The sequence below is a fragment of the Vanessa tameamea genome, chromosome 13 (assembly GCF_037043105.1).
Source record: "Vanessa tameamea isolate UH-Manoa-2023 chromosome 13, ilVanTame1 primary haplotype, whole genome shotgun sequence".
NCBI classification, from domain to species: Eukaryota; Metazoa; Arthropoda; class Insecta; order Lepidoptera; family Nymphalidae; genus Vanessa; species Vanessa tameamea.
The window spans coordinates 2,532,203-2,557,871 of NC_087321.1; the positions used below are offsets into that span (position 1 = coordinate 2,532,203).

Consider the following 25,669-nt stretch of genomic DNA (forward strand, 5'->3'; position numbering starts at 1 on the left):
GAACCGGTGGTAGTGTTTAATTTGACTATCAATAAGTAAGTGTAATGCTTCTATATTTAATAAAGGAATTTGAGTTTAAGTTTGAGTTGAGTTGAGTTTGCTAAGTGGCCACCACTGCCCAAAGACATTGGCGCAATAAAAAAAATCTTACATCTCCAATACTTGGGATACCCTTGTACCTGTAGTTACTCTAGCTCATTCACAATTCAAATTCATACGAAGTGTTACGGGCTTGCACAAAGCCCCACCACCAAGTTATGTAATAGTAGTCGCAGTGTATCCTTCGAATATAATCATTATTATAGTTAATGTCGTATATCACATTCTAAAATTTGACAATCATTTTCTGTGATGAGTTTTGAACTTGTTCTTTTAAAATTCATCAGTATGACGGTTGAATTTTTGGTTATTATGGAATGGTAACATACGGCCCTTCCGTAGGCGAATGGGGTATTTTCATTATTAGGGTATTAATAAACTATAATATTCTTTGCAGTATGCAGCTTCGTGGTTCACAAGAGATGCCACGAGTATGTCACCTTTACCTGTCCCGGGGCGGACAAGGGTGCAGATTCCGACGTAAGTTGACACGCATTTAAAATACCTTACTTGTATTGGTGGTTTCCTATGGTATGCACTATACTATAATGTATAATTATAAATATAATTGCATGATGGTAAGACTTTAACATAAAAGACGTCTGAAATTAATGTCGCGTTATCTGAAGAGTGATCAGACTTCCCAGCTACTCCAAATTCAGTTTAAATTTCGTGTAAGGAGAAGGTTTATTCGAACATAATAAATAATAAAAATGCAGTTATTTTTATACGAGGTAAAAGTTTGAAGGTTGTCATTGGTTGACATTAACAATTTTCCTGAAAGATATTCAACGAAAATAGCCTGTAGAGATATAATTATTATTGGGTGTATCTAAAAAACACAGATTAAAGGGACATAACATCTTAGTTCCCAAGTCTGGCGGTACATTGGCGATGTAAGGATTGGTTAATATATCTTATAGCACCAATGTTTATGGCTGGTAGTGATCACTTACTATCAGGTGGCCCAAGTACCTGTCCGTCTCCTTTTTTTATGAAAATAGGTTCTAGCTCTCTATTTCCTCAGTCTCATAATGCAGTTCCTTTATTTGTTTTTGAGGTACGAGAGTGTTAGTCACTGGTAACATCCAAATTTAAGACTGTTACTGTCATTTTCGGAACAAAGTAACACATTCACTTTTTTTGACTGGAGAATCTCAGAAAACTGCAGCCTCAAACTAACCAGTAGACCTATGTCGCGTCGTATCTTTTCAATTTTTTTTTTATTACCAGTTATTTATGGTATGGTTGTTTTAAATTGGTAACTTACCAATTGTTTTGCATACACACTCGAGTAAAACGTACACGATATTTTTTTAATCAGTTAAGAGTATTCGCCGCATCAAAGCACACAATCCTCAACTGGTCTAGTGGCTAGATATATGGCCGCAGAACCCGAGGTTTGAAAAACTTATTAGGTTTTTCTATCGAAAAATTCTCAGTAACAACTCAAAGTTTTGAATTTAAAAGTATACTCCCGTGACACCGTAGTATGGAAGTGGTGATTCCGCAGCCTTTATCTCTCTCTTTTCTTGACTGCCTCGTTGATCTAGTGACTAAGTATAAGGTCACAGATCCCGAAGTTCTGGGTTCAAGCCAGATCATAAAAAAATAATCGGTTTTTCCGTCGAAATGTTCTCAGTAACGGCCTGGAGTCAGTAAATTGAAAGTGCGTACACACCAGTGCCTCGAAAAACACGTAAAGTCATTGGTACTGCACCTGAACTCTTTCCGATCGTATCGGATTTGCCGTCCTATTGGATTGTAAGAGTGAGGGAATAGAGAGTGCATCTGTGTTTGTACACGCACACTTGTCCACTATAATATGTCCTGTGTAATTGAATAGTCTCTATTAAGTCATCCAGGACGATATTACATACACAATCTAAACAATATTATAATCAATAGAATATGCAGTTCACATACGACTCTTAATATACGCATGGATATTGAAGAAAGAATTACTTTATATAAACAATTACAGTTACTACGAATGATCGTGATACGATTTTTTTTTAAGATAAATTGTTTTTGTTTTCATTTCCTTTGAAATAATTTTTACGTCTGTCAAGAAGTGTTTATTTTATTTGTGTCTAATAGCAATTGACGATGGTTGTCAGTTGCGAACACTTTGACAGTTCATTAAGTACGGGCAGTGAGATACCGATATTTTTGAATATTATTCTAAAAATAATTACAATAAAAATGTCAGTACCTATTCTATAATATTGAATAAATTTAACCGATACATTACCTTATATGTCTGTAAGTACACAGTCATACATACATTAAAGTGAATTCTTAATTATATCATTTTAAACCTTTAATATTAATAAATACCTGATTGCCCTGAATAAGGCATTTACATTTACTTATAAGTGACAAGCATAATACATGAACCATGAATATGAATTTCCTTTATACCGCTTTTTTGGGATGTCGTGTATATTATAACGATTATTAGTATAAAATATTTTTTTTTTGCCTGTGTAATGGATTTTTTTTCTATAAGTTGTATGATATTATATCTGTATAGTTTTATTGAATTTTGTTTAACTTAATTAAAAAAAAAAAAAAAGTCAGAAATTATGTTTATGAAGTCGTTATTTATTATAATAAACGCAGTAAAATTAATGACTGCATACAAATGCTTAACTACTTTTAAAGTAATAGTAAAAAATGTTGATAGAATAAAATCGAAAAAAAAGACACGAGTGTGTGATTCTGGGAAGTTAATAAGTAAAAGTAAAATTTGAAACATTTTAAACATCGCGTTGTTATCCCACCATTTTGGGAGTCAAGTACCTTAAATAGAATGTTGATAATATATAGTTTTTTTTAATTAAATGTCGGTAGATGGGCAATTGACGCTGTAAGAAAGAATAACCATCGTTTACATTCCACAATTAACCTTCAGAGCTAAGTATGTCCCTTGTACATGTTTATTGGCTTACTCACACTACAAAATTGAAACGGAATTCAACAGTGCTAAGTAATGGCGGTAGAAAATATGATACCATCGTCAGTGGTACCTACCAAGACAGGCTACATAAAGCCCTACCAAGTAATTTAATATAATATAATAGATAAGTCTATTTCTTGGTTTGAATACAATTATGGTTTTCGTATGAATATAATGAAGCTCTATTCCCCGAAGGAATCTCTTGACCCTTGTCTGTTTTGCTTAGATTTGGACCACTGTTTGTTAGACGCATCTGAATAAGACATTATCATGAATCATTCTACGCATATTATATTGAATAGAAAAATATAACATATTTTTATCAAGATTAAATAAAACATTCTTTTTTGTTAATAACTTTTTTGGCACTAAACAAAAAAGGTTGAAATTTTAATACAAGGTAAGTTATAATTATTTATACCTTCTGTCCAAATTGCAACCATCTAACAATTTTTTTGAGAAAGTTATAAGCAAAAACGCTTTTCACCCTCTCAACCCCCTAGCGTTCACCCCAGAGGGTTGAAAATTTTAATTTGTTATTATTTTAACGTCCGAAACCACATATCAAAAAATCATAATGATACTAATTACTTGACCTTCACAAGCTTTATTGACTGCCCTATAATTAATAGACGCCTTTAAAACCCTAAAGCTCACTAACGCCATCTTGTGATGAACGTTGACTTCATATATTGATACCGAAACAATTATACAAATTATCTTGCTGTAATGAAATAGTAAGTTTTTTTTTTAATATAAGCGTGATGTGAGCGAGGTGAGTCAACGCCGTTTCACACAATGGTATCGATGAAAAAATAACAATAATAATATAAAACTTTAAAATAAACCATAAATAATAATCTTCGTTATATTTAAGCTTCAATATAACAGTATTGTGTACGTTTGGTGACCAAATGTCGGCATTTATTAAAGTGTTTTCGCAACAAAGGCTAATTAAAATTAAATGTTCAGTGCACGCCATATTTACATGCAAGCCAATTACTTTGATATAATTAATACAGATACACGACAATGTATATTGTACATAGGTATTATGACTAGGACAGTTTTAAATAAGTGATATAATATACTAAGTATTCGCCCTGACTTTGTCCGTGTCAAAATATCAACCTCTATGAGACTATGTTCTTAACCAAGTTCCTCTTTATCGCTGTATCTGTAAATTCATTACACAAAAGGAGATAGTGTACCTAAGCCCTAACACGACCCCCTCCCTCCAAATGGCGTGCTGACGAAAACGCGGACGAAAATTAGTTTGATTTAATTCCAGCAGTAAACAGTTAATAAAGGTTTATAGCTGAAACTTCACATTAAATGTAGATACTACTAAAAACAAATTGTATATATAAACTTAGTTTATATGATTTTGTAACCAATACGAACGTTTCATTGAATAAAAGGACCGCAACGTTAATAATAATAATACAATATAATATAGTACGTCGTTAATAACGGTATATACTGTCAGTAATTAGTTTTGATAATTAAGGTCATTTAAATTAAACAAGCATTCGTTACATTTAAGAGCATTTAACCTAAATTTATTTCAAATTGTCTGTTATCTGCATGGACCTGAACGGATCAGAGGCTAGAACACGCGTCCGGCCCGAAGATAACGTGGAAAGACATAGATGCGGCAATGAGTTTTCATTTGCTCAATTGAAAGACTGGTTTTGAAAGAAAAAATCGTCAGGGGACACGTTAATATTAACGGGCAAATATACAGAGAAACATTTTTTTTTTATTATAAGAAGTTGAACCTCGGACACCGCAATTACTCTTCAAGGCGTTACATAATAAATTTGAATAACAGACCTCATTGAAACTGAAAAAATGTCAAAAAGGAAATTTTAATACTATAGTACGTATACATTTTATAGGCTCTTCAAATTTATTCCAGTTAAAGGGAAGGTATTTAACCATTTTAACATCTAAAGGAACGAGTACAAAGAATTTTCACAAATGCACAATTTTCAATTTAATTAAACGACATAAAACAGGAAAATTCCACCATTCAATAGGTATCTTTTTGTCTACGGAAGCGCCCGTCGAACCGAATTTTATCGAGTTCAATAAAAACTTGCTTGGTCGTAGACTTTATTTCCAAACTCTCTCTTTTCTCCTAACAAATATTTATCGCGAGAAATATTATTTACTTCTCATTGATTATCAACTTCTCCGTAATGTTGTCGATAAAATTGTTTAAATATTTCAAAAGCTCCGAATTTCTTTAGGTATTCGGTAATTAGGTTATTATTTAATTAGGTTACTTCTTACGATAATAACTTACGTTTTGATAGACACGACGTACATGACCATACAATCATTGTTATTTGAATTAATATGTGAATATAAATATGTCTTACGTGCTAATAAAGATTTCGTACAACAGGACACGCGTACAAAACACAACTTCAAAATTTACACATACTCGTCACCGGCGTTCTGCGATCACTGCGGTTCTCTTCTCTACGGGCTAATCCATCAGGGCCTCAAGTGTCAAGGTACAGCGCATATTCGACAGTCTCCGAGCTACGCTTCGCTTCACCTCTACTGCCTACCGCTACTAAAGCCTACTGCTTCCTTAGATCTCTTTCAGCTTGGTGGTGGTTCTTTATGCTTATGCGTATTTTATTCTAGTATTTTTTTGTATATTTTTCTTCTAACTCTGTTTTATGTATCGTTCTATCGACATGTATAGGAGCGGCATTTACGACGATTACGGGCGGAGTCCTAATGTATTGTATATTTTGGGAATATTGGTACTAATTGATTAAATGATTTATTCTTGCAAAGGCCGCGTACGCTCCCCACAAATGGAACAATTGGACGTTCATTACGCCAACGTTTTGTGACCATTGTGGCACAATGCTTCATGGTCTCGCCCACCAGGGATATAAATGTGGAGGTATAAAATATAAATAAATGGGTCCCAGAGGAACTTAGCACCCGACGTAACCCCTTAGCGGCAGATGGATTGATGTCACGGGAATTGTAAAATCACTGTACAATGTCGTAGATGTCTGCATATTGTGTGAAAATCGTACGTGTGCCTGCATATTGAAACTGTTTAATCCCCTTGCACTCGAAAAGCAAATTTACTCGGAATAGAAAACCAATTCAAAAGTCGAATTAGAGAATGATCGGCTAATAGTTCAGATCGATCCGAATTAATTGATGGATTTTGAACATTATCCTGACTTTTCCTATTTTAATGTTGATATGATCCTTCAAATGAACGCATTTTACCGCTTTGATGTACAAATGTAGTTAGTTATATTAAGGATTTTTATATTCTAAGCTACTTGTTTGTGCTTTAGTTGCGTATTTCATATCTGTTTGATGTTTGCTTAGAACTTCACAACACTGATATCAAGCATGCTATTATTTTTATTTACTTTGTTCGCTCAGCACTTGTTGTTTTCGACTCAATCTAGATATTTCTCTCAGAAATCTAGTCTTTATAAAATACAAATTACGCTCGAAGCTTTAATTGAAACCCTTTACATGTTGTACGGGTGGTATTTACACCAATAGAGCAATCAGTTGGTTCGAATTGGTTTAAAATTCAGTTGCAATATTTAAGCCACGCATCTAAATTAACGCTCATTTTCAAGGTACAAGCCTTTTCCAAGGTACCTTAGTAAAACTTCCAAGTCAACGATATTATCGTACATAGCAATAACACTGCTTTAATTTTACCTTGTTGTTTAATCTATTCATAATTTTATCATTTAAACTTATCGTATAGGATCGAGCATCTTCCGCTGTTTTTAACTATATTTGTCAATAATGCATGACTTTTATGTATAAAGTATAATAATTTGCATTTAGCAGAACTGTTAATATTTACATTATCAATGATTGCAATAACAAGTCTATGTTACTCTTTTAAACATATTTTCATTTTAGAGAATCCGTGCCCAAAGGTTTTGTACCGTTCCATTTTGACATAAAGCTGTGAGTTCATGGCGAGTTTTTACATTAAATTGTGTATATTTGGAACCTTTATTTAAAGTAGTTATGTTTTTGTCAACGAATAATCTTTCATCATTGTTAAATACATTAATTCGAAAGGCGTTATCTTATAGCATGTGACATGAACGTGCACAAGCGATGCGAGGAGTCTGTGCCGAATCTTTGCGGCTGCGATCACACCGAGCGCCGTGGACGTATCCAGCTCTCCGTGTCTTGCCAAGGGTACAAACTTACCGTCGTAGGTGAGTTTATTTGGATGAATATTTAGACCGCGTTGTACATAAATGTACTGACCCTTAAAAGCGCAAAAAGTTGTTAAGATTTATAGAAGACTTCAATCTTAACATCTTCTATTAGTATATTTATGAATTTCTTATAGTATCGATTATTAAATATTACGGTATGATATGTTATCTTGCTTTACATCGATCGACGATAGTTTATTGGCAGGAGCTAACAGATTATAATAATTCTAATAATAAATAGTGATAAAATAAGCACATTCGATACTTTTGACTTATTTGATAAACAATTTTCTACTAAAATTGTATATTCTTCGATCGATCCCAAAATTTTAAATTGGGTTTTTTAAACATGAATTTACACTACAAATAGACTCACTTTCGTCCGAAAGCGATAAGAATATCACAAGAAAACATCGTATTAACAATTATAGTTAAATAAGTTAAAATATTTGTTCCACTTCTAGTGAAGCAAGGTCGAAACTTGATCCCTATGGATCCGAACGGCCTGTCTGATCCCTACGTGAAGTTGAAGCTTATTCCGGACTCGGATAACGTTAAGAAAAAAACCAAGACCATTCGTAGCACACTTAACCCTGAATGGAATGAGACCCTCGTTTTTGATCTTAAACCAGAGGATAAAGATCGACGACTACTCATTGAGGTAACACTGACGAACAATCGAACTCTTTTGCATAATCGAACAAGCTTGTAGTTTTATATTTTTTGACTTGAAAAACATTTTGATCAAGCTAATCCTTTTCGCTTGGCTGTGCGTACATCTTATACATTTCTCATAAATTTTCTTTTCTTGAGGTCTTTAGAGACACCAAATACCTCAATATATTAACATATTTGAAATATTATGTCGTGACGAGATTGGACCTTGTTACATTTGCTTAATTCACAATTTCCTGATCGTTTAAAGTGTTCAAATATTTATCAAGACATTTATTTCCAATTTTATTCAGATATGGGATTGGGATCGTACTTCCCGCAATGATTTTATGGGATCTCTCTCATTCGGGATCTCCGAAGTAATGAAGGCACCAGCTGAAGGCTGGTTCAAGCTCCTCACTCAGGAGGAGGGTGACTTCTACAACGTACCTGTACCAGAAGAAGGAGCAGATCTCGCTCAATTGAAGACCCAGATGAAGACCACTAACTTGGGCGCTCGTAGACCTCCTCCACCGCCGGATAGGGAGGTCCCGCATAATATGGCGGCTGCTGATGTTATCCGAGCGACCGATTTCAACTTTATAATGGTGCTCGGGAAGGGGTCCTTTGGAAAGGTATTATTAATTATTTAAATACTTTGTTACAGTAGTAACAATGATAGCTAAAATAATCCTTTTTGTGGAATTAACACCATTTCATATTTAATTTAACGTTAGCGATAAAAAAAATTTTTGATCGTTAATTTTAGAAATTAAATAGAAATATTTCTCTTGATTTATTTTAGGAGCTGAATAAATAGACCTTATGCCATACATTTGCCCATTGAAACTGGCACTACAAGAGACAAAAATTACTTCTTACGTCTCCGTTACCGATGTCATCTGAGATAATACAGCTTTATCTTTTTCTCCATAAATACCACCAAATTAAAAAAAAAACATTTCTATTGTCGGTAGATAACTGAGTGGTACCTGAGTGGTACATAAGATCATCCCGCGTAAAGTATTACAACTAGTTAAAAATCAAATGGACTAAAGTTTTCACCAATTCTTAAATCTAAAATTAAATGAAAAATCAAAGGACATTTGTGAATTATATTAATTTTTATCAATCATTATAGGTAATGCTGGCGGAGCGTCGAGGAACAGATGAGCTCTACGCCATTAAGATTCTGAAGAAGGATATTATCATCCAGGATGATGACGTCGAGTGTACGATGGTGGAGAAGCGAGTGTTGGCGCTAAGCACTAAGCCACCTTTCCTCGTGCAATTGCATTCCTGTTTCCAAACTATGGTGAGTGATTCCAAGTTTTCAAGTTCAATTACTTTTATGCTATTTTGCTTTAAAAAAATATTTTTAGTGAACTATTACCATATACAAATGGAGTTATATTATATTTTAACGCTTGTATGTTTGTAAATATGTATTCAACTTTTTACAGGATCGACTGTACTTCGTAATGGAATACGTAAATGGTGGAGACTTGATGTTCCAGATCCAACAATGTGGCAAGTTTAAAGAACCAGTCGCCGTGTTAGTAAATAATTACTTTGTACGTTAAGAATAATATGAAATATTTTAAAAATAATATTTATTTCTCGCTGATTTCAGTTTCTACGCCGCTGAAATTGCTATCGGCTTGTTCTTCCTCCACTCTCGTGGCATCATCTATCGTGATTTGAAATTGGATAACGTCCTTTTGGATCAAGACGGCCATATCAAGATCGCTGACTTTGGTATGTGCAAGGAGGGAATCACCGGCGACAAAACAACTAAGACCTTCTGCGGTACCCCAGACTATATCGCCCCAGAGATCATTCTGTACCAGCCGTACGGAAAATCAGTAGATTGGTGGGCGTATGGAGTGCTTTTGTATGAAATGCTTGTTGGTCAGCCTCCGTTTGATGGAGAAGATGAAGAGGAACTTTTCGCGGCGATCACGGATAATAGTGTTTCATACCCAAAAACACTAAGCAAGGTGAGAATTACTTAAATAATTCTTCCTTAGACATTTCAATTCTTCTTTAGACACAACTGATCAGGTTTCTTAATTGGTATTCTATTAAAATAATGTTAAATTGCTGTTTCGTTTTTTTATTTATTTTTATTGTAAAATTAGCTATAGCGAATACTTTTATACATATCTATATAAAACCAAAAACTTTTTTCGGGAATAATATTTGTAGAAAAATTTAAAGGAAAATTGGTTAAAAACTCAAGTTCATAACTGATATTTCGATGCAATCTCTTGATTAAATTACTTATTATTTTTTTTTTATTATTATTAATTTATTAGTTTAAACTACTTAAGTATTATATTTATATTCAATCAGAAGGTATTAAACACACTACACTCACTATTAAAGATCACTAATCGAATTCATCAATTGCATCGACCAAACGAAACACACGACCACCGACACGACACCTTTGTATGATATTATAGCTTTTACAAAACATCGAGAACATTGAGTTTCGATATTCGAAGTTCAATAAGGCACTATTTGAAATTGGAAATTTTAACGTAACCCGTGTTCTAATCTTCACTATAATATTCAATAATTTCATCAAGTGATCAAAATAATTAATTCATTTTTCAGGAAGCAAAAGATGCTTGCAAATCCTTCCTTACGAAGAATCCTCAAAAGCGTCTCGGTTGCGGCATGCGAGGGGAAGAGGACGTCCGCACTCACGCGTTCTTCCGTCGCATCGACTGGGCCAGAGTGGAGGCCAGGGATGTTCAACCACCGTTCAAGCCTAAAATCGTAAGATTTGGATATTTTACTTGCGCTTGAAAATTATTCTGATTTTAAGGCCGGCCGTCTAACGCCATTCATCGTCGATTCTTGTTTGTTTGCTCAATTGATTAAGGCGCGTACGTGTTTAATTAACTATTACTTGACAACACTCCAATAATAATCACTCTTGCGACACTCACGCGTTAAAACGTAGTGGTTCTGTTTACTCTGCCAGGACTACAAAAGTATTTTTCAAAAAACATACAAAAGTACAAAGGCAATACGTAAATTTGGAATTCTTTGCATTGACGAAATATTAATCACACTCTGTTTCTATCCAAAGCTTCGATTTCATTATCAGTTAGTTAAGGTGAAATTATTTATAGGATTTTTAGTCCCCAAAGACTATAAAATAAATTATATAACGCGTTTTTTCCTTTTATATAAAAGACATAATTAAGATTCGGTTCGCATAAGGAACATTTTTATTACATTCATAAGTCGGAGATATAACTTACGTCAATCAACCAGCCACAATTTATACAATGAAAAAAGTTGAGGATTTATTTTATTAAATACTCCCGATTTTCTTCGCCACATGGTTTTCTTGTCGGTACCTTAGAATTAAGAATAAAATCCACCCAGCTGTTAAAATGGTGCCTATCTTAACTCGTACTACCCAATATTTTACAGAAACATCGCAAGGATGTGTCTAACTTCGATAAGCAGTTCACTCAGGAGAAGACGGAACTGACTCCGACAGACAAGCTGTTTATGATGAATCTTGATCAGACCGAGTTCATGGGCTTTTCCTTCCTTAACCCGGAGTATATACAACATGTGTGAACTTGCAGGTAAGACGATTTCTAGAACCTTACCTTACTAAGGTTTCAGTACTGTTAAATGTTAACACTGGTAATTAGATTTACCAAAACTCATATTTTTGTGGTGATTTTTTATTAACTGCATATAAGCAGATATATCTTTACATGCCTGAGTTTTACTTAAAAAAGTTTTACTTACTTTTAGTTTTTCTTGAAAGTCTTATCGAGATGTTTATTAATATCAATTATTTTTTTAAATTATTCTTAGGTCTTAAAAATAATATTAGTTTTGTTTTTCGCTAATATCACACTTTGCTGAGATATTAAATTAAGATACTTCGATTTTAAAAGTTTTGTGATGTTTACTGTTTACCTTTAATTTTGGTATTAATTGTTATTTTAGGGTCGTCTTTTTGCATCATTGAAACTAACTCAAGCGCTGTCCTGACGGTGGCCTCTGAACTTCATCTATCGACTCTCTCTGTCACTCTTAAGGCATACGTCGTTTGCTGTCTCGTTCATCGTATAATCACCTCGTTTCAGATTCGAACTCTGACTTATTTAGTCTTTAAGAGTGAAGAAGTATTAAGAGAATAATTTGCTCATTTCCTCGTAGTTTTTAATTAATTCACCTGAGTATTACTCAATCATTGTTTCATCCATCCAATGCGACATGACTTTATAGTTGTGTAGTAATTGTTTTGAAACGCAATAAATATCAATGTTTATCTCAACGAATTATCCAAAGCAATATTATGTGGATGTAAATCGTCGTTATAATTAATTGTACCTAATGTTATTTAGAAGAATTGCTCTCTATTATTTATAGTCTGTATAAGTGGTTACTCATTACTTATTTATATTTGATCTGTGTCATAAACCATAGATAAAAAAATATTCAACAAGCTTCCATTATTGAAAATATCTTCCACTAATGTAACAATGTTTTGACAGTTATTTATACTATTTACTTGATTTTTTATTAATCGAGAAATAAAATAGTTTTTTTAGACAGACTTTTTAAATATCATAATCTTGGGGCCACTTGATAACATAGTAAATATAGAAGCTATTATTTTCACACAACTAATGACGAAATTATACAAAGTAATTTTGTCCGTAAACACGAATAAATAAAATCTATATTAGCGCGTAAATTATGAAATATCATGTAATTACTTGTGTGATTGAGGTTTCGGTATAATTTCTCATTCACATATCAGTGTTTGTAATTAGAATGTTGTTGTACGTCGTGTCGTGTGGATGGCGCCAAGCTTAGAGCGTTTCAATCGTCGATCTTGAGCTTTATTACTATAACAGTATAGATCATTCATCTTTCTGCTAAATTTTAATAATTTTTTTCTATAATCTGTGAGACAATTATCTATTTTCTTTAATTAGTAATTAAATCGAGTGAAATTGAATCTCTATTCAAATATGTAATTGTTATTTATTTTTATTGTTAGTTAAACATATTTTATTACATGACATTAATTTTTTTAAACATTTTGACGTTTAATTCGCGAATACGGCTGTACTGTGGCTGTCATTAAGTTTTCATTGTCTATGGTATTATTTAAGTTTGTTTGTTGTTTATGCATTTAAATAATTATCACACACATGTTTTGGTGTGGCTATGAACGGTAAAAATGTTTTTAGGTGATGCCTGTGATTGGATTTTGTGTGTACGAGTGTGTAAACGTACTTTCCTTAAAATTGCGGTTTTATTAGACGATATACCTACCTTACAACGTTGTACCATTTTGTTAAAAGTATTGTATGAGTTTGTATTACACAAATAATTTTATATTTTTCATGTTTTCATTCCATCGTCTGATCACACCGCAAAGAAGCTATTAGATGTTAAGAATCGTGTATTAAAATAGCCTTACTAACTTTATTTATAATAAATAAAATTAAACTACTTATAATAAATAAATTGTAACCTTGCTAGTTTAAAAATAAAATGTGAAATTAAATTAAATGAAAAGCAGTTGATTCTAAATTGAAAGTAATAAAATGACATTTTAGATGTTATAATTTTTATATAATAATAAGAATTCTTCCAAAGGACGTTATTGGAAAACCAACCTTACCGAGAAGGGATTTAGGTAGATTTTCTTTTGGTTTTATTCAATAACGTTCACAATGCCGGTTATGACTTTACCGAGTTTAAAAGTTTCGGTGTAACGGCTTTCTTTATTCTGTATTTTAGGTGTAATATTTAATATTACTTTTTTAAGCTTAGTATTAAATAAGGGTAATGTGTCGACTCATTTTCAGATTACCCTGTGTAGAGAGACCTTTAAAAAAAATGACAGATTAAAAAACATAAATGTTGTTTAATATATTCAAACAATCGATACGTTTTTGAACACATTTTTTATTTTGTCGAGTAATATATAATTATGTTAATTTTTTTTTTTTAACTTTAAAAATACACTGTACATGAATTTATTATTTCAAATGGTTCTCTATTCAGAAAACTTGTGACATCATATAATACTTTTTTTAAATTTATTAGTGTTAATCTTGTAACTTTTGATTAACATTCAAATATTTGTTTTGATATTTTCTTGGAAAATTATCCAGATATGAAAATGTGTCGATATATTAATTTGATCAGCTGGAGAGGGAGTCAAGTAGAGCGCATTTGCGCTTTCCCCCATCCGTGCATTATTACAAACACATATGTACTTCAACCAAAGACAATTAAATACATATTCCGGTATATTATAGCTTCTGAAGATTTCATTTTTAAGGTAAATGTATAAAATAATAATGACAGTTATTCACATCACCGTCAAAGGTTAATTGAAGAGAAAGAGAAATTACATAAACCTACAAAATAAGTTGAAAAAAAAGTTTTCACTCTGACCATAGACTAATACAATTTTGACGTCTACTGATATTATTTGAATGATTTAATTAACATTGTTTAGTCTATGGTAGAATGATAGAGTATAAATGAGAAAAGTGTTATTCAATAAAAATACATAATTATCAGGGTAATATAAAAACAACTATTATCTTAAGAATACTTAATATAATAAAACATTTTTTGTGCAGTGTATTGATAGACAAATGTTAATGTTTTTTAGTTGTTGTTAGTACATGTGTGTTTTAAATACTATGGCACTATCCCCAACCATCCTTTAATATTAAAAACACTTTTAATAAAAAAAAAAAAAAACTTAAATATTTCAATGTGACAAGTGAAGTTTTGATTAAATATATTTATAATCTATGACATTGTTGAATAACGTGTATGAAAAAAAAAGTGCTGTCAATATTGACTATTATTAAAAGTGTTTTTATAATACTCACCCAGCTAGCTAGCTTACTTAGATTTAGCTTCAAAATTACTGATCACAATTTTAAAACTATTGCGACACTACGGTTTGATTAGTTCCAACAGATTTTCGTTAGTAATACTCGTGAAATTCCTTGATTAGTTAATAATGAAAACAAAAGCTATAATATGCAAAATAAGTGATTGCGACCAATAAAAGAGCTTATACTGATAATAAGTTACAAAAAACCAATCTAATTTCGCCATAAATAACTTTAATATAAATATAGTAAACATCAAAATACATAGTACATAAATGTTAGCTTATTTCAGGTTCATAAGTACGAAACATAACCGCATTACTAACTGAATATTATAGCTTGTGTATTCACAGCCTTATTCTAAAATATATAATGCTTATATATATATATATATATATATATATATATATATCTTTTATCTCTCTATCTCAGCGTTGTTGAGATTTGGCGAAATCGTCACTGTATTCTGAACACCAATTTTATATATAGCTAGTTAACTAGTTCAATGTTAGAAGTTCTTTTTTTCATCTGGTATCATGTAGTGTTGCTAGCTTACGCCTTTCGACATATACTTCACTGACTTGGTCGGTTTTTAGATAAGATGAAAAGAGTTTATGAAACTTGTAGTCATAATTAACGGTATTACGTTATATTACCAATAAATTTGCTAAGATCTCACTTGTATATAACGTTATCATTATTATTACGTTATTGTTGTATCTAAGCCTTTTTTCTATGACAAATGAAACTCAATACAACTCTCACGCTTTTTGCTTAAAATACATTTTAAACATTGCTTTTCTTAACCAAATTCGAAATATTATATGAAAGACAATGTATAATGGACATTAAAAGTAACTTATATAGTTTACGTAAAACATTGCCATATATAAAAATGAAGCTGAAAATAAACACAAACGTGGCAGTTTAATTGCTAAACTGTTGCCTGCTATATAAATTAAATAAGATTAATATAAAAAAAAATGATGATTGATATTAATTTGCGTAGTCTCTGAAATAGTATTAATATATTATGTAGCTGTACTTCATGATTCCTTAGTGTATTGACTATATTAAAAATTGTAGAAATAAATATGAAAAATCAATGGCAGTCGCTTTATAGGCCTAATTACCCAATTAGTAAAAGCCCGTAGTTAATACAGGTTTTAGTATACTCTTTAATATTTTTAACGTATTTTAATGGTGTCGTATTAGCAGTTTATGCACGTCGCCTGTGCCAAAAGTGTATATAAATTTTTTCCTAATATTATAAGAATGTCATTTTTTAAATCGTTTCCATTTTATGTGTGTATTGGCATTTTACTAGTGAATGAAATCAATGCTTGCATTCTCTTATAAATCTATTTAAATTGTTTCATTGAGTTTTTACCAAATCTTAGTATCTAAACGTATTGGTATTGGCAGAGATGACCATTTACTATTGCATAGTATGATTAAAAGGATTTAATGAAATCTGTAATAAATATATATGATATTGAAGAATGTAAATATTTATATGTTTTTACAGATAAATAACATGCGTTGCCTAGATAATCTATATTTTCACTTTGCCTCGCTCACTTACAAGAGCGATGCGTTGAGAAGCATTACTTCAAAAATATTTACTTACTTTTATTAATTGCGTAAAATATTTAAATTAAAAAGTAAAAATTTTCAGTCACTAGTAAAATGCTGTAATAATATTTGTATCACATTAAATTTTTATTAATAATCGCACCTTTTTTAATATTATTCGATACGAGTCTTTGCCTTACGGCTTATTTAAAATGCAAATCCAAGTTATGAATTAAAAATTAAGTATCTACCTCTGCAAAAGTTCTGATTTAGTACTGTTTATAATACATATAAACTAAAATATATCATTTAAGTTTAATAATTTTTATTTCTTATCAATAAAAAATAAAAACCAGTTAAAGTTATACTTGGTTGAGAAATTAAAACTAATATTAACTCGGATCCACAATATTAATAAGCGGCTTCCCAGTAGCTTCCCAAGAACTTTAAACAGATTTTTTTAATTAGAAAAAATTACCTTTGAGCAAATGTATTAACTATTAATATAGATTGGAAAATATTTATATAGCTATCATTTCAAACTTAATAGAATACTTTTAATAGAGATTAAATAATTAATCTTTGAATATACACGTCTAGATACGCTAGTAACAGATTATATTTGCTCGACGCAAATATTGTATCCTAGTGTGCGTAATTGTGGTACGCCTGTCGCCTTTATTTGTGTATGTGTATAATGATACCAAGTTATCGTGTTTTTCTTTACAATGAAAAGTGGGAAATCTAAGTCAATGATCATGGTAACACTGAGAAAATGTCGTCGCGTGTCGACTTGTATAAATAAATTTAAAAATATAAGAAACGAATTCATACACTATAAATAACATAATGAAACACTTAAAAATTATATGTAATTTTGTCATACTTTGTTTATTGTAATATGTCATGTTTATAATCCTATAAACGTTGTATGTAAAGCGCGCAATAAAATTACAGCGGGCTAAGACAGATGCATTCAATTATTTTACTTCCGCCAATCTTGTTGACGTGCCATATCAAATTCATAATTTGTTTTTCGATATCGTATCTCATCTAGACCCGCTCACATTGGTTCGCTGCATAAACTATAATCAGGCAACAACTCAAACGTTGCATCTTTAACATTCATGACTAAGATCTAGACGTGTGAAATTTCAAGATAATTATATTGAAAAACTACAAAATATTTTTGATGAAAAATTTAATTACGTAAGTCATATTTTGTTTTAATTGTATTTTTATCCATCGTTTGAATTATAATACGATAACCGAAGTATTACTTTACTGGACAATAGTGAAGTATTATTAATTCGTAAACTAATATCGTTTGTCGAAAAGACCCATTGCTCATTTAGTTAATGTGTAAGCGTCATAATATTTATTATTATTCACAAATTGAGCTATATCATATTAGTTTTAACTTTATAGGAGCAATGGGTTTTTAACAATAAAATTACCACGAAAAAATGTATTAAATTATTAACTTCGTAATTATTAAATTTTTTTTATAGTTCATACGTATATCATTTTTCAATATCTGTAACGCTTGAACTGAATGTACTCACAATATTATAACTATCTCTGTGATATGATCATCCTTTCACGTTTCTAGTAAAAAGGTTTCGCGCCAATTTAAACGTCATTTCTACAACAGATTAAAAATTTTAAAAACATTTCTTTGCAACGTGTGCCAAAGAGGTTTTATGTTTATTTTATAAAAAAAATAGGATAAAGAAAAGTTGCTGTTCATACATGGTTATGTTAACTATTGTTCGCGAAACCTTTCTACTACTTTATTAAAGAACTTTAACATTTTAAAGTGCACTTTTGTATTTGCGTTATAGTGTACCGTTGTCGCCTCTCACTAGTTTTAATATAAATATTATCAAGTTTTGAATTTTAACTACTGTATAAGGGATTTTGTGCGGAAAGTTCTAAATAATGTAGTTGACGTTTTATAAAAATTTCCTCACACAATCTATCGATATTTTATTGCATATACCTATTATTACTATTAATAGAGTAGTTACAGAATTTCAATTCGTAGTTACATTTGCCATTTTCAAAATAATGTAAAATTGTCATTTTCGAGGAATTCGTGGTATTATGTATGGAGAGTTTTTAACTCTGGTCTGGTCGATCGGACCGAGGAATGTGTGGTTTTCTCAAATGTGATCGTGGATTGTACTCAATAATATACATTTCTAATCCATTAGATTCCAAGTGTTTTATTTATTCGGTACCCTAAAATAAAACTAATTATACAAAATAGAAAAAAAGTGGTTTTTTTTTTTTATAATTTAATTTCCTTTTCACCCCTCATAACTTGACTCAACATTTGATTACACAGGGCAGCGTAAGGGTTGAGTTCGACGACCTGCAAATTATATGTATATACATATTTAAATATGATCATAACTCAGATTATAAAACAAAAAGCATATAGACTCTCGGAAAATTATAGTGAAGCATCAACATCAAACGCTCCTTACCGTCAAATATATAAACTTTATAATAAACCAGTATGTTTATAATGTTAAATGTAATATGTTTCAATTTTGTTATTAATTTATTTTTTAAATAATTACCTGTTTTTTAGCAAAACCGCTTCCAAGTTTAGCTGCTTCCGCGAAGGCGGCTCGTGCACTGTCGTCTGCTCCGCGTTTACGTAGCAACACACCTCGTTGGCAAAGTGCGAGAGCACGTGCTCGGGTTTTCTTACCTTCAGTAATTTGTAGTACATGCTCTATATCTTTCATTGCATCTGTAATTAATATGTATTCTACATTAGAGATCAAACAGTGACGTCACTTGGTTTTCAAATTTACCTTGTAGACCAAGTACCAATCTTAACGCAACATGGCGGGCATTGATTAATTCTATCAAAGGTTGTAAACCGCTATTTTCATATCTTTAAATATATAATGATTCATCTCGGGCTCAGCATTAATGGGAAATATCGTAAAAAAACCTGCAGTGTTGAATTATGCCACACTTGTATACCAACAAACCACATTGGAGGTGCGCGGAGGAATAAGAGGAGCCAAAACATTTAACCAGCAGTGGGATATTAATTGACAGTTTTTACATGACGCATGTGAATAAAATGGAAGAACATAATTCCAAAATATAACTGGAAGGCCCTTGAGTAAATAATTCACCAAAAGTAAACTAACATTTAGGTAATTTTAATATAAAAGATTTCAATTTCAAAAGTTTTGTTTTCCCTTTAAGGAATTAAATAATGTAAAATTGATCAGCGTAGATTAATCATTATAGGTACCGTCGTCTCTCTTCATCAGTCTGAACACCTGCGCTCTGTCGTTGTATCCAGAAGCACGTTCCGGCGCAATTGCAATGCCTTTGTTAAGAAGTTCCAACGCCTCATTCAACTTATCAGCTTCAGCCAACTTCACGGCTTGAAGGCATAACGCTTTAGAGTCTTCGTCTGCCTGTGTAGTATCTGTTAAAAATGTTTTATTACCAAAATAACAGACATAAACAGCTTTTAGCCTAAAACTAGCTTTTGAAGGCAACATAGGCAACTCAATATAGAACTTATGTTCGAGCGTGATTAAATATTCAAACACAAAATCGCACGACACATCCATAAACATCGCTTTCGTATTTATAATATTTTTAATATGTTTTTGAATATTATTAATATAATTTGCAATAAATTAATTTGCTTATAATAAATCTAATCATATTAACAATCTTTAATAGGGTGTTTTAAACTTTGGTTACAACTTCGCAATTAAATAGCAAACATTAAGCATTTTGTACATTCTATCAAAACCTTGAACATTAACAATCAATACATAAGCCTATAAATACATAGCTACGAGCAACGATTATTAATCTACTTGCTCTAATTTCAAGATTATAACGTGCTTGCTCTTATTCCAATTATTTTAAACACTGAATCAGGTTAGTACCAGTTTTCTCTTAAAATTATTACATAGACCATCTTTATGTCGGTATTTATGACGCATCCATGTATGGATGGAATATATAATAATGGTTGGTTATAGAGATATGGTACATAAAACTATTTTTGAAAAAAAGAAAGACAACTGCGGCTAACGACTTCTTGACCCGACTCTCCTCACTCCCTATGTCCACTACAAGCTCATTTCGTATTCCTACTAACGATATATGATAACAATAAGTAATTAAAATTAACTCAATTAGAATAAATTTCGAATATATATTGCATTATATTTAGTGCCAGCGTGACCCGGCAAATTGTCCTGCCTGAATAAAACTTTGTTTTTGGTCTAAGTTTATTCCTGTGGAACTCTAACTCTTTATAATATGAAAGTAGCCTAAGTTTCTATTAAAATTATATGATAACTATAAGTTATAAAGTCTCGTCAAAATCGGTTCAGCCGTTTCATATATTACCCGAAATAAACAGACATACAAAGAGACAAAAATTTTAAGAATAGTGTTTTTTTTTCTAATTTGTTTAATCTGCATTCTTTATAATTAATCTCGCAAATACCGTGAGGAAACCTACATATGATGTCAGGTGTAATTCTGCCACTTGTATGTATTTGTGTCTTGGTATATCTAGCAAAATATACTTTTACTATTTTATGATTTTGATGTCCTGCCTGATGTTAATCGGGAAAGACATAATCCTATCCTTTCGAAAATTATACCGTCGTCTAGTATCTGGTAAAGAATAAAACAAAATGAACTGGTGTTTTGATTGTTTTTTTTAACCACTTCATTGAAGTAACAGTATTCGTCGTTAAAGCTTTCAATAAAATATTTTCTCTCGTAATTACGAAAATCCCATTACCTGAGATATTCCTCTACTTAAAGAAAAAAGAACATCAAAATTTATTAATGTACGTAAACATAATACAATACAATATTTTATTATAGTTTTTTTACATAAGTATTAAGTTTTGACTCAAACAAAACTTTTTCCAGATAATTATTTGTTACGAGTGATTTTAATAATGTTTAATTATTATTAACTAAATATGACCTTTATACGCTTATTGATGTAAAAAAAAAGGATTTAGGTAATATTCGCGCAAATCCTCCAGCCAACTTTATTTCTTTGTTTTTGATGGTTCTTTAGTTAATGAAATTGATGAACGTTAACCAACTGTTTCTTACCTTCATCTTCAACGAAATTATCACCCTCGTCAGCAATATCGCCGATCGTCGCAGTCGGATCGAAAATACTCCTTAGTACAGCACGGTCACGTTCACTTAAATTTTCTAAATCGGCCATTTTATCGAGTCGACTGGTCGCTCAACTGCTTATTATAAAGTAACGATGCTTGATGTCAACAGTAGTGTGTTAAGCAAGTATGCTAATAAAACAACTTGACTGTTGCGCAACAAATATGTTTAGTAGTATTATAATATCTGAGAAATCTATAGATAAACATCTCTAAACGTTTGAGAATATTATAATTTCTCACATCAAAATAATTGGATGGAAAATATTATGTTTTAAGAACTGATCGTAGATAAAATATTTCAACGATAAATTCAAAAGATAGATAAATATGTTAAAAATCCAGTCGCAAACAAATTGATCTTCTTCTGAAATTGTTTTTAATTAAACCAGCCTGCCCAATTAATAACTGTATTAATAATTTCAAATGCATTTAATTCGTACGTAGCTTTGTAATTCATAGATTATCTTTTATTAAATAGAGTTGATATTAATTTTTCATCTTATTTTCATCTCGAGTTGATATGTTTCTTACTTAAACATAGTTGCTACCGTGACACGTTACAAGTATTTTGTCAATCTTCAAATTCAGAACGTATATACTTACGTTTAATGTTAAATAAATTATTTCCAATAATTAAATGAATTCTTCTTGGATAAAACCTGGTAAGTCATGTCTTCTTCCTGTCTACCTATTAGTAGATCTATTCTTACTTATGTTCTTTGTCAAACAATAAATGTTAATTAGGTACTATATAAAGGACTAGCTGTTGCCCGCGGCTTTGCTCGCGTGGAAATTGATTATATTACAGAATAATTTAAAATATTACGTTAATTTAAGACCTCATTATTGGTTCGACTTTCGTGGGCTAGATACACCAGACTGCTTACAGAGCTTACTCTCTTACAGGCTATTTAGAGCTGTCCATACGAAAAGTCTTCTCTTATATCTACTCCGGCCATTTTAGAAATTTGACCTGTACTTTATTAATTGTCATGGTAAAGCATAGGTACTTTACGCGCCAACTGTACTCTCTTGAAATAAAAGGGGTATTCTGATAGTATCAAAGATATTCATGGAATATACACTATTTCTCCTTTAGTAAAGTGACAACTGTAACCATTGCACTATTTTTCCTTTGAAATAAACTACTATTTTACATATGTAGGTATAACCTAAACATCGCGTGCACAAGCTTTAGTGCACTTTTATTACAGCGCATTATATTATGTCGTGTGTCAACGAAACACGATTAGATCGAATTTTTATTCGCAGGAATAACGTAAACTTAAGAATAAAATGTCAACAGTTTTTAATGTATATACTAGCTGTGCCCGCAACTTCGTGCGCGTTGTTTGAATTTAATTTATTTGGATATTGTAGCGTGATTTTATTTTTATTCTATATATAATTCTAAAATAAAAGTAGCCTAAGTTACTCCTTATTACATCCGCTATCTGCCAGTGAAAGTCCCGTCGAAATCGGTTCAGCCGTTCCAGAGATTAGCCGGAACAAACAGACAAACAGACAAAAATTATAAAAAATGTTATTTTGGTATTTGTACTGTGTATACATACATATGCATTTAGTAAAAACGTGTTATTTTAATATTACAAACAGACACTCTAATTTCATTGTATAGATTACAGATCTATTAATTACTAATATATTATTTCCTCGAAACATGAAGAAAGGGACATGGACAGAAATGATATTATTCTAATAGTGATCGCTGTTTGCAAGTATTTTAGCATGAATTTGTATGTAGCATATCTTTGTAAATTACGCGTAGTAACGGATGTTTATTGTAGTATTGTATCATTATCACTGTTAGTCATTAGTATTGTTTAACTAAATTAAAAAAAAAAAGAACAATATAATATACATACATAATAGCGTTCGATACATACATTATTACGTATATATTGAATATTACTATACGTATACCCTACTAGGGTTGTACGTATGTAGTAATATTCAATATTTAGTAATAAATAGTAATATATAGTAATATTCGGCTATTAGCCTTCTGGGGTACTATTTTCCAATAGACAGATTACTACTTTTTACTGGTTTCACATATTTTAAAATAAATAAGGTTGGCCAGTGCAAACATCTCATTGAAAGAATAATTATAATAAATATACATATTTACCGTCACTAGTCCACTGTAAATAAATAAAAATATAACAATAATACCACTATATGACCCCTAGTTCAGATCTAGGCTATCACTGATAGGTATATACAATAGTCCGGCAATTATTACTTACTCCCCATGCTCTCAGAATTTCATTATATAAATGCATGTTTCCGCGCGATTATTTCAACCACCTAGCAAGATATTATAAGCATTAAAAAACATATAAGGATGGCAATATATATAAATAAATATAATATAAGCCGAGAAAAAGGCATCTCGGCTCTCACCATTGATTGAATCAATATCTAATAAATAAAAAATCCTTCCTACCGTAAGTTCTTTAAAACTATATTATATTACTAACAGTATTTAAAACGGGATATTTACGAATTATCTACGAATGTCTTGTTCACGAGTAGTAGATAATGTCGAAATATCGAACTCCACCAAATAAAAATAAAAAACATGGTAAATATCCCGTTTTAAATACTGTTAGTAATAAAAATAACCATGTTAATTTAAAATCTTATATTAATTGTTTTTTATTATATAAACACTACCTGTCCCGGCTTCACATGGGGTAATAAGGGTCTATTTATTTTGTTTTTTCCGGATAGGGGAGTTGCGGAAGTTGAATATCTCTTTATTATACATATAAATCCTCTTGGATCACCTTGAATCAATCTGTTCATTTATAAAAACCCGCATTAAAATCCGTTGCGTAGTTTAAAGATCTGAGCGTACAGACGGCGATAAGCAACTTTGTTTACTACGTACATATATTCTTAGATAACTGGTAGACAAAATAAAAAAAATATTTTTTCAACAATTTTAATAATAATTTCGGTTAAAATATAAATCAATAAACTAATACGTCTACTACTTAAAATTAAAGAAGAGTAAACCGCAATGGATAGGACATCCATTAGGTAATTAGATAAACTCAAAACCGAGTTCCGAGGTGAATTGTACCTTCGTTTGCTATAAATAAGATTGAAAATATTGTGCCACATTTTATTCTTAAACTAAATAATGTCAGATTAAAAGATTCTCATTGAGTTCCTGAATCACAACAATTTTTGTTAGATAGTGTTTTGTTTTAGAATTCACTTTTCATCCGATTTGTCCGATACGCTACATTGTACATCATTGCGTTATGCGTTGCTTTTCGTGGCGTTACATCAATTTGTTAAATTGCCTTCAGAGTATGCGCACTTAAACACAAGCAGTGCGGCCGCGGCCAATCGTTTATCGTACCGATATTAATTTAATAGAAATAACTCACTTAGAACATTTAGTCGATTATGCATCAGACTGCGTACGCGTGTACTGTAAGGTACGATTCACATCAAACGCGCCGCACCGAATCGCACCGTAGCACAATTTACATGTGGTGCATTAGACGCACATACCGAGACCATCGCACGCAGCGACATACGATTGCAGCCGACTGTGTTCCTATATCAATATCGCCGTTAAATGTTGTGAAGACACACTTTTCCTTTACCACACGTAAATTCAGAAACAGAAATCCTCCACCGGTCAGTAGGTATCCTACTGTTCAATGTAATGGTATGCAAGGCATCGGATTTGTTACAGTACATGTAATGAGCTGAGTGAGTAATCTCCATTACATTTACAATATCGGCCATGTGAATTTTTATAACATAACTTCGATCAAAATACATTAAACGGAAGTGCAACTCCCACTTTATATTACATACGACATTACTCAAAGATCCTCGCTTGTTTTAACCCAGACGTTTTCTCTTTGTAAGATAGTAATTTTATTTGCCTTTTTGTAACAAGTCTATTTCAACTACTTATAAAAACCTCTTTAAGTATCATTTTGTTTCGTTACTAATGAGCAA

General features: G+C 31.4%; 2 protein-coding genes across 2 annotated transcripts in view; one reads left to right on the forward strand and one right to left on the reverse strand.

Annotated features, from left to right (window-relative positions):
* Positions 1-13,467, forward strand: part of LOC113397884 (protein kinase C, brain isozyme) — a 213,308-nt gene extending 199,841 nt beyond the window's left edge. Inside the window, exons 3-13 of the mRNA XM_026636409.2 lie at positions 497-579; positions 5,475-5,586; positions 7,174-7,302; positions 7,770-7,966; positions 8,274-8,594; positions 9,101-9,274; positions 9,423-9,514; positions 9,593-9,959; positions 10,582-10,746; positions 11,413-11,573; positions 11,947-13,467. Coding sequence (XP_026492194.1) covers positions 497-579; positions 5,475-5,586; positions 7,174-7,302; positions 7,770-7,966; positions 8,274-8,594; positions 9,101-9,274; positions 9,423-9,514; positions 9,593-9,959; positions 10,582-10,746; positions 11,413-11,565 — 1,793 coding nt within the window. The 3' untranslated portion in view covers positions 11,566-11,573; positions 11,947-13,467. The remainder of the gene's footprint in view (positions 1-496; positions 580-5,474; positions 5,587-7,173; positions 7,303-7,769; positions 7,967-8,273; positions 8,595-9,100; positions 9,275-9,422; positions 9,515-9,592; positions 9,960-10,581; positions 10,747-11,412; positions 11,574-11,946) is intronic.
* Positions 13,468-18,659: 5,192 nt separating this feature from the next.
* Positions 18,660-21,814, reverse strand: LOC113397885 (tetratricopeptide repeat protein 36). Its single transcript, XM_026636410.2, has 4 exons — positions 21,588-21,814; positions 19,735-19,914; positions 19,040-19,215; positions 18,660-18,828 (listed from the first exon to the last, which is right to left on the reverse strand). The coding sequence occupies exons 1-4, from the start codon at positions 21,703-21,705 to the stop codon at positions 18,745-18,747; spliced, it is 558 nt and encodes a 185-aa protein (XP_026492195.1). The 5' UTR covers positions 21,706-21,814; the 3' UTR covers positions 18,660-18,744.
* Positions 21,815-25,669: the final 3,855 nt, after the last annotated feature.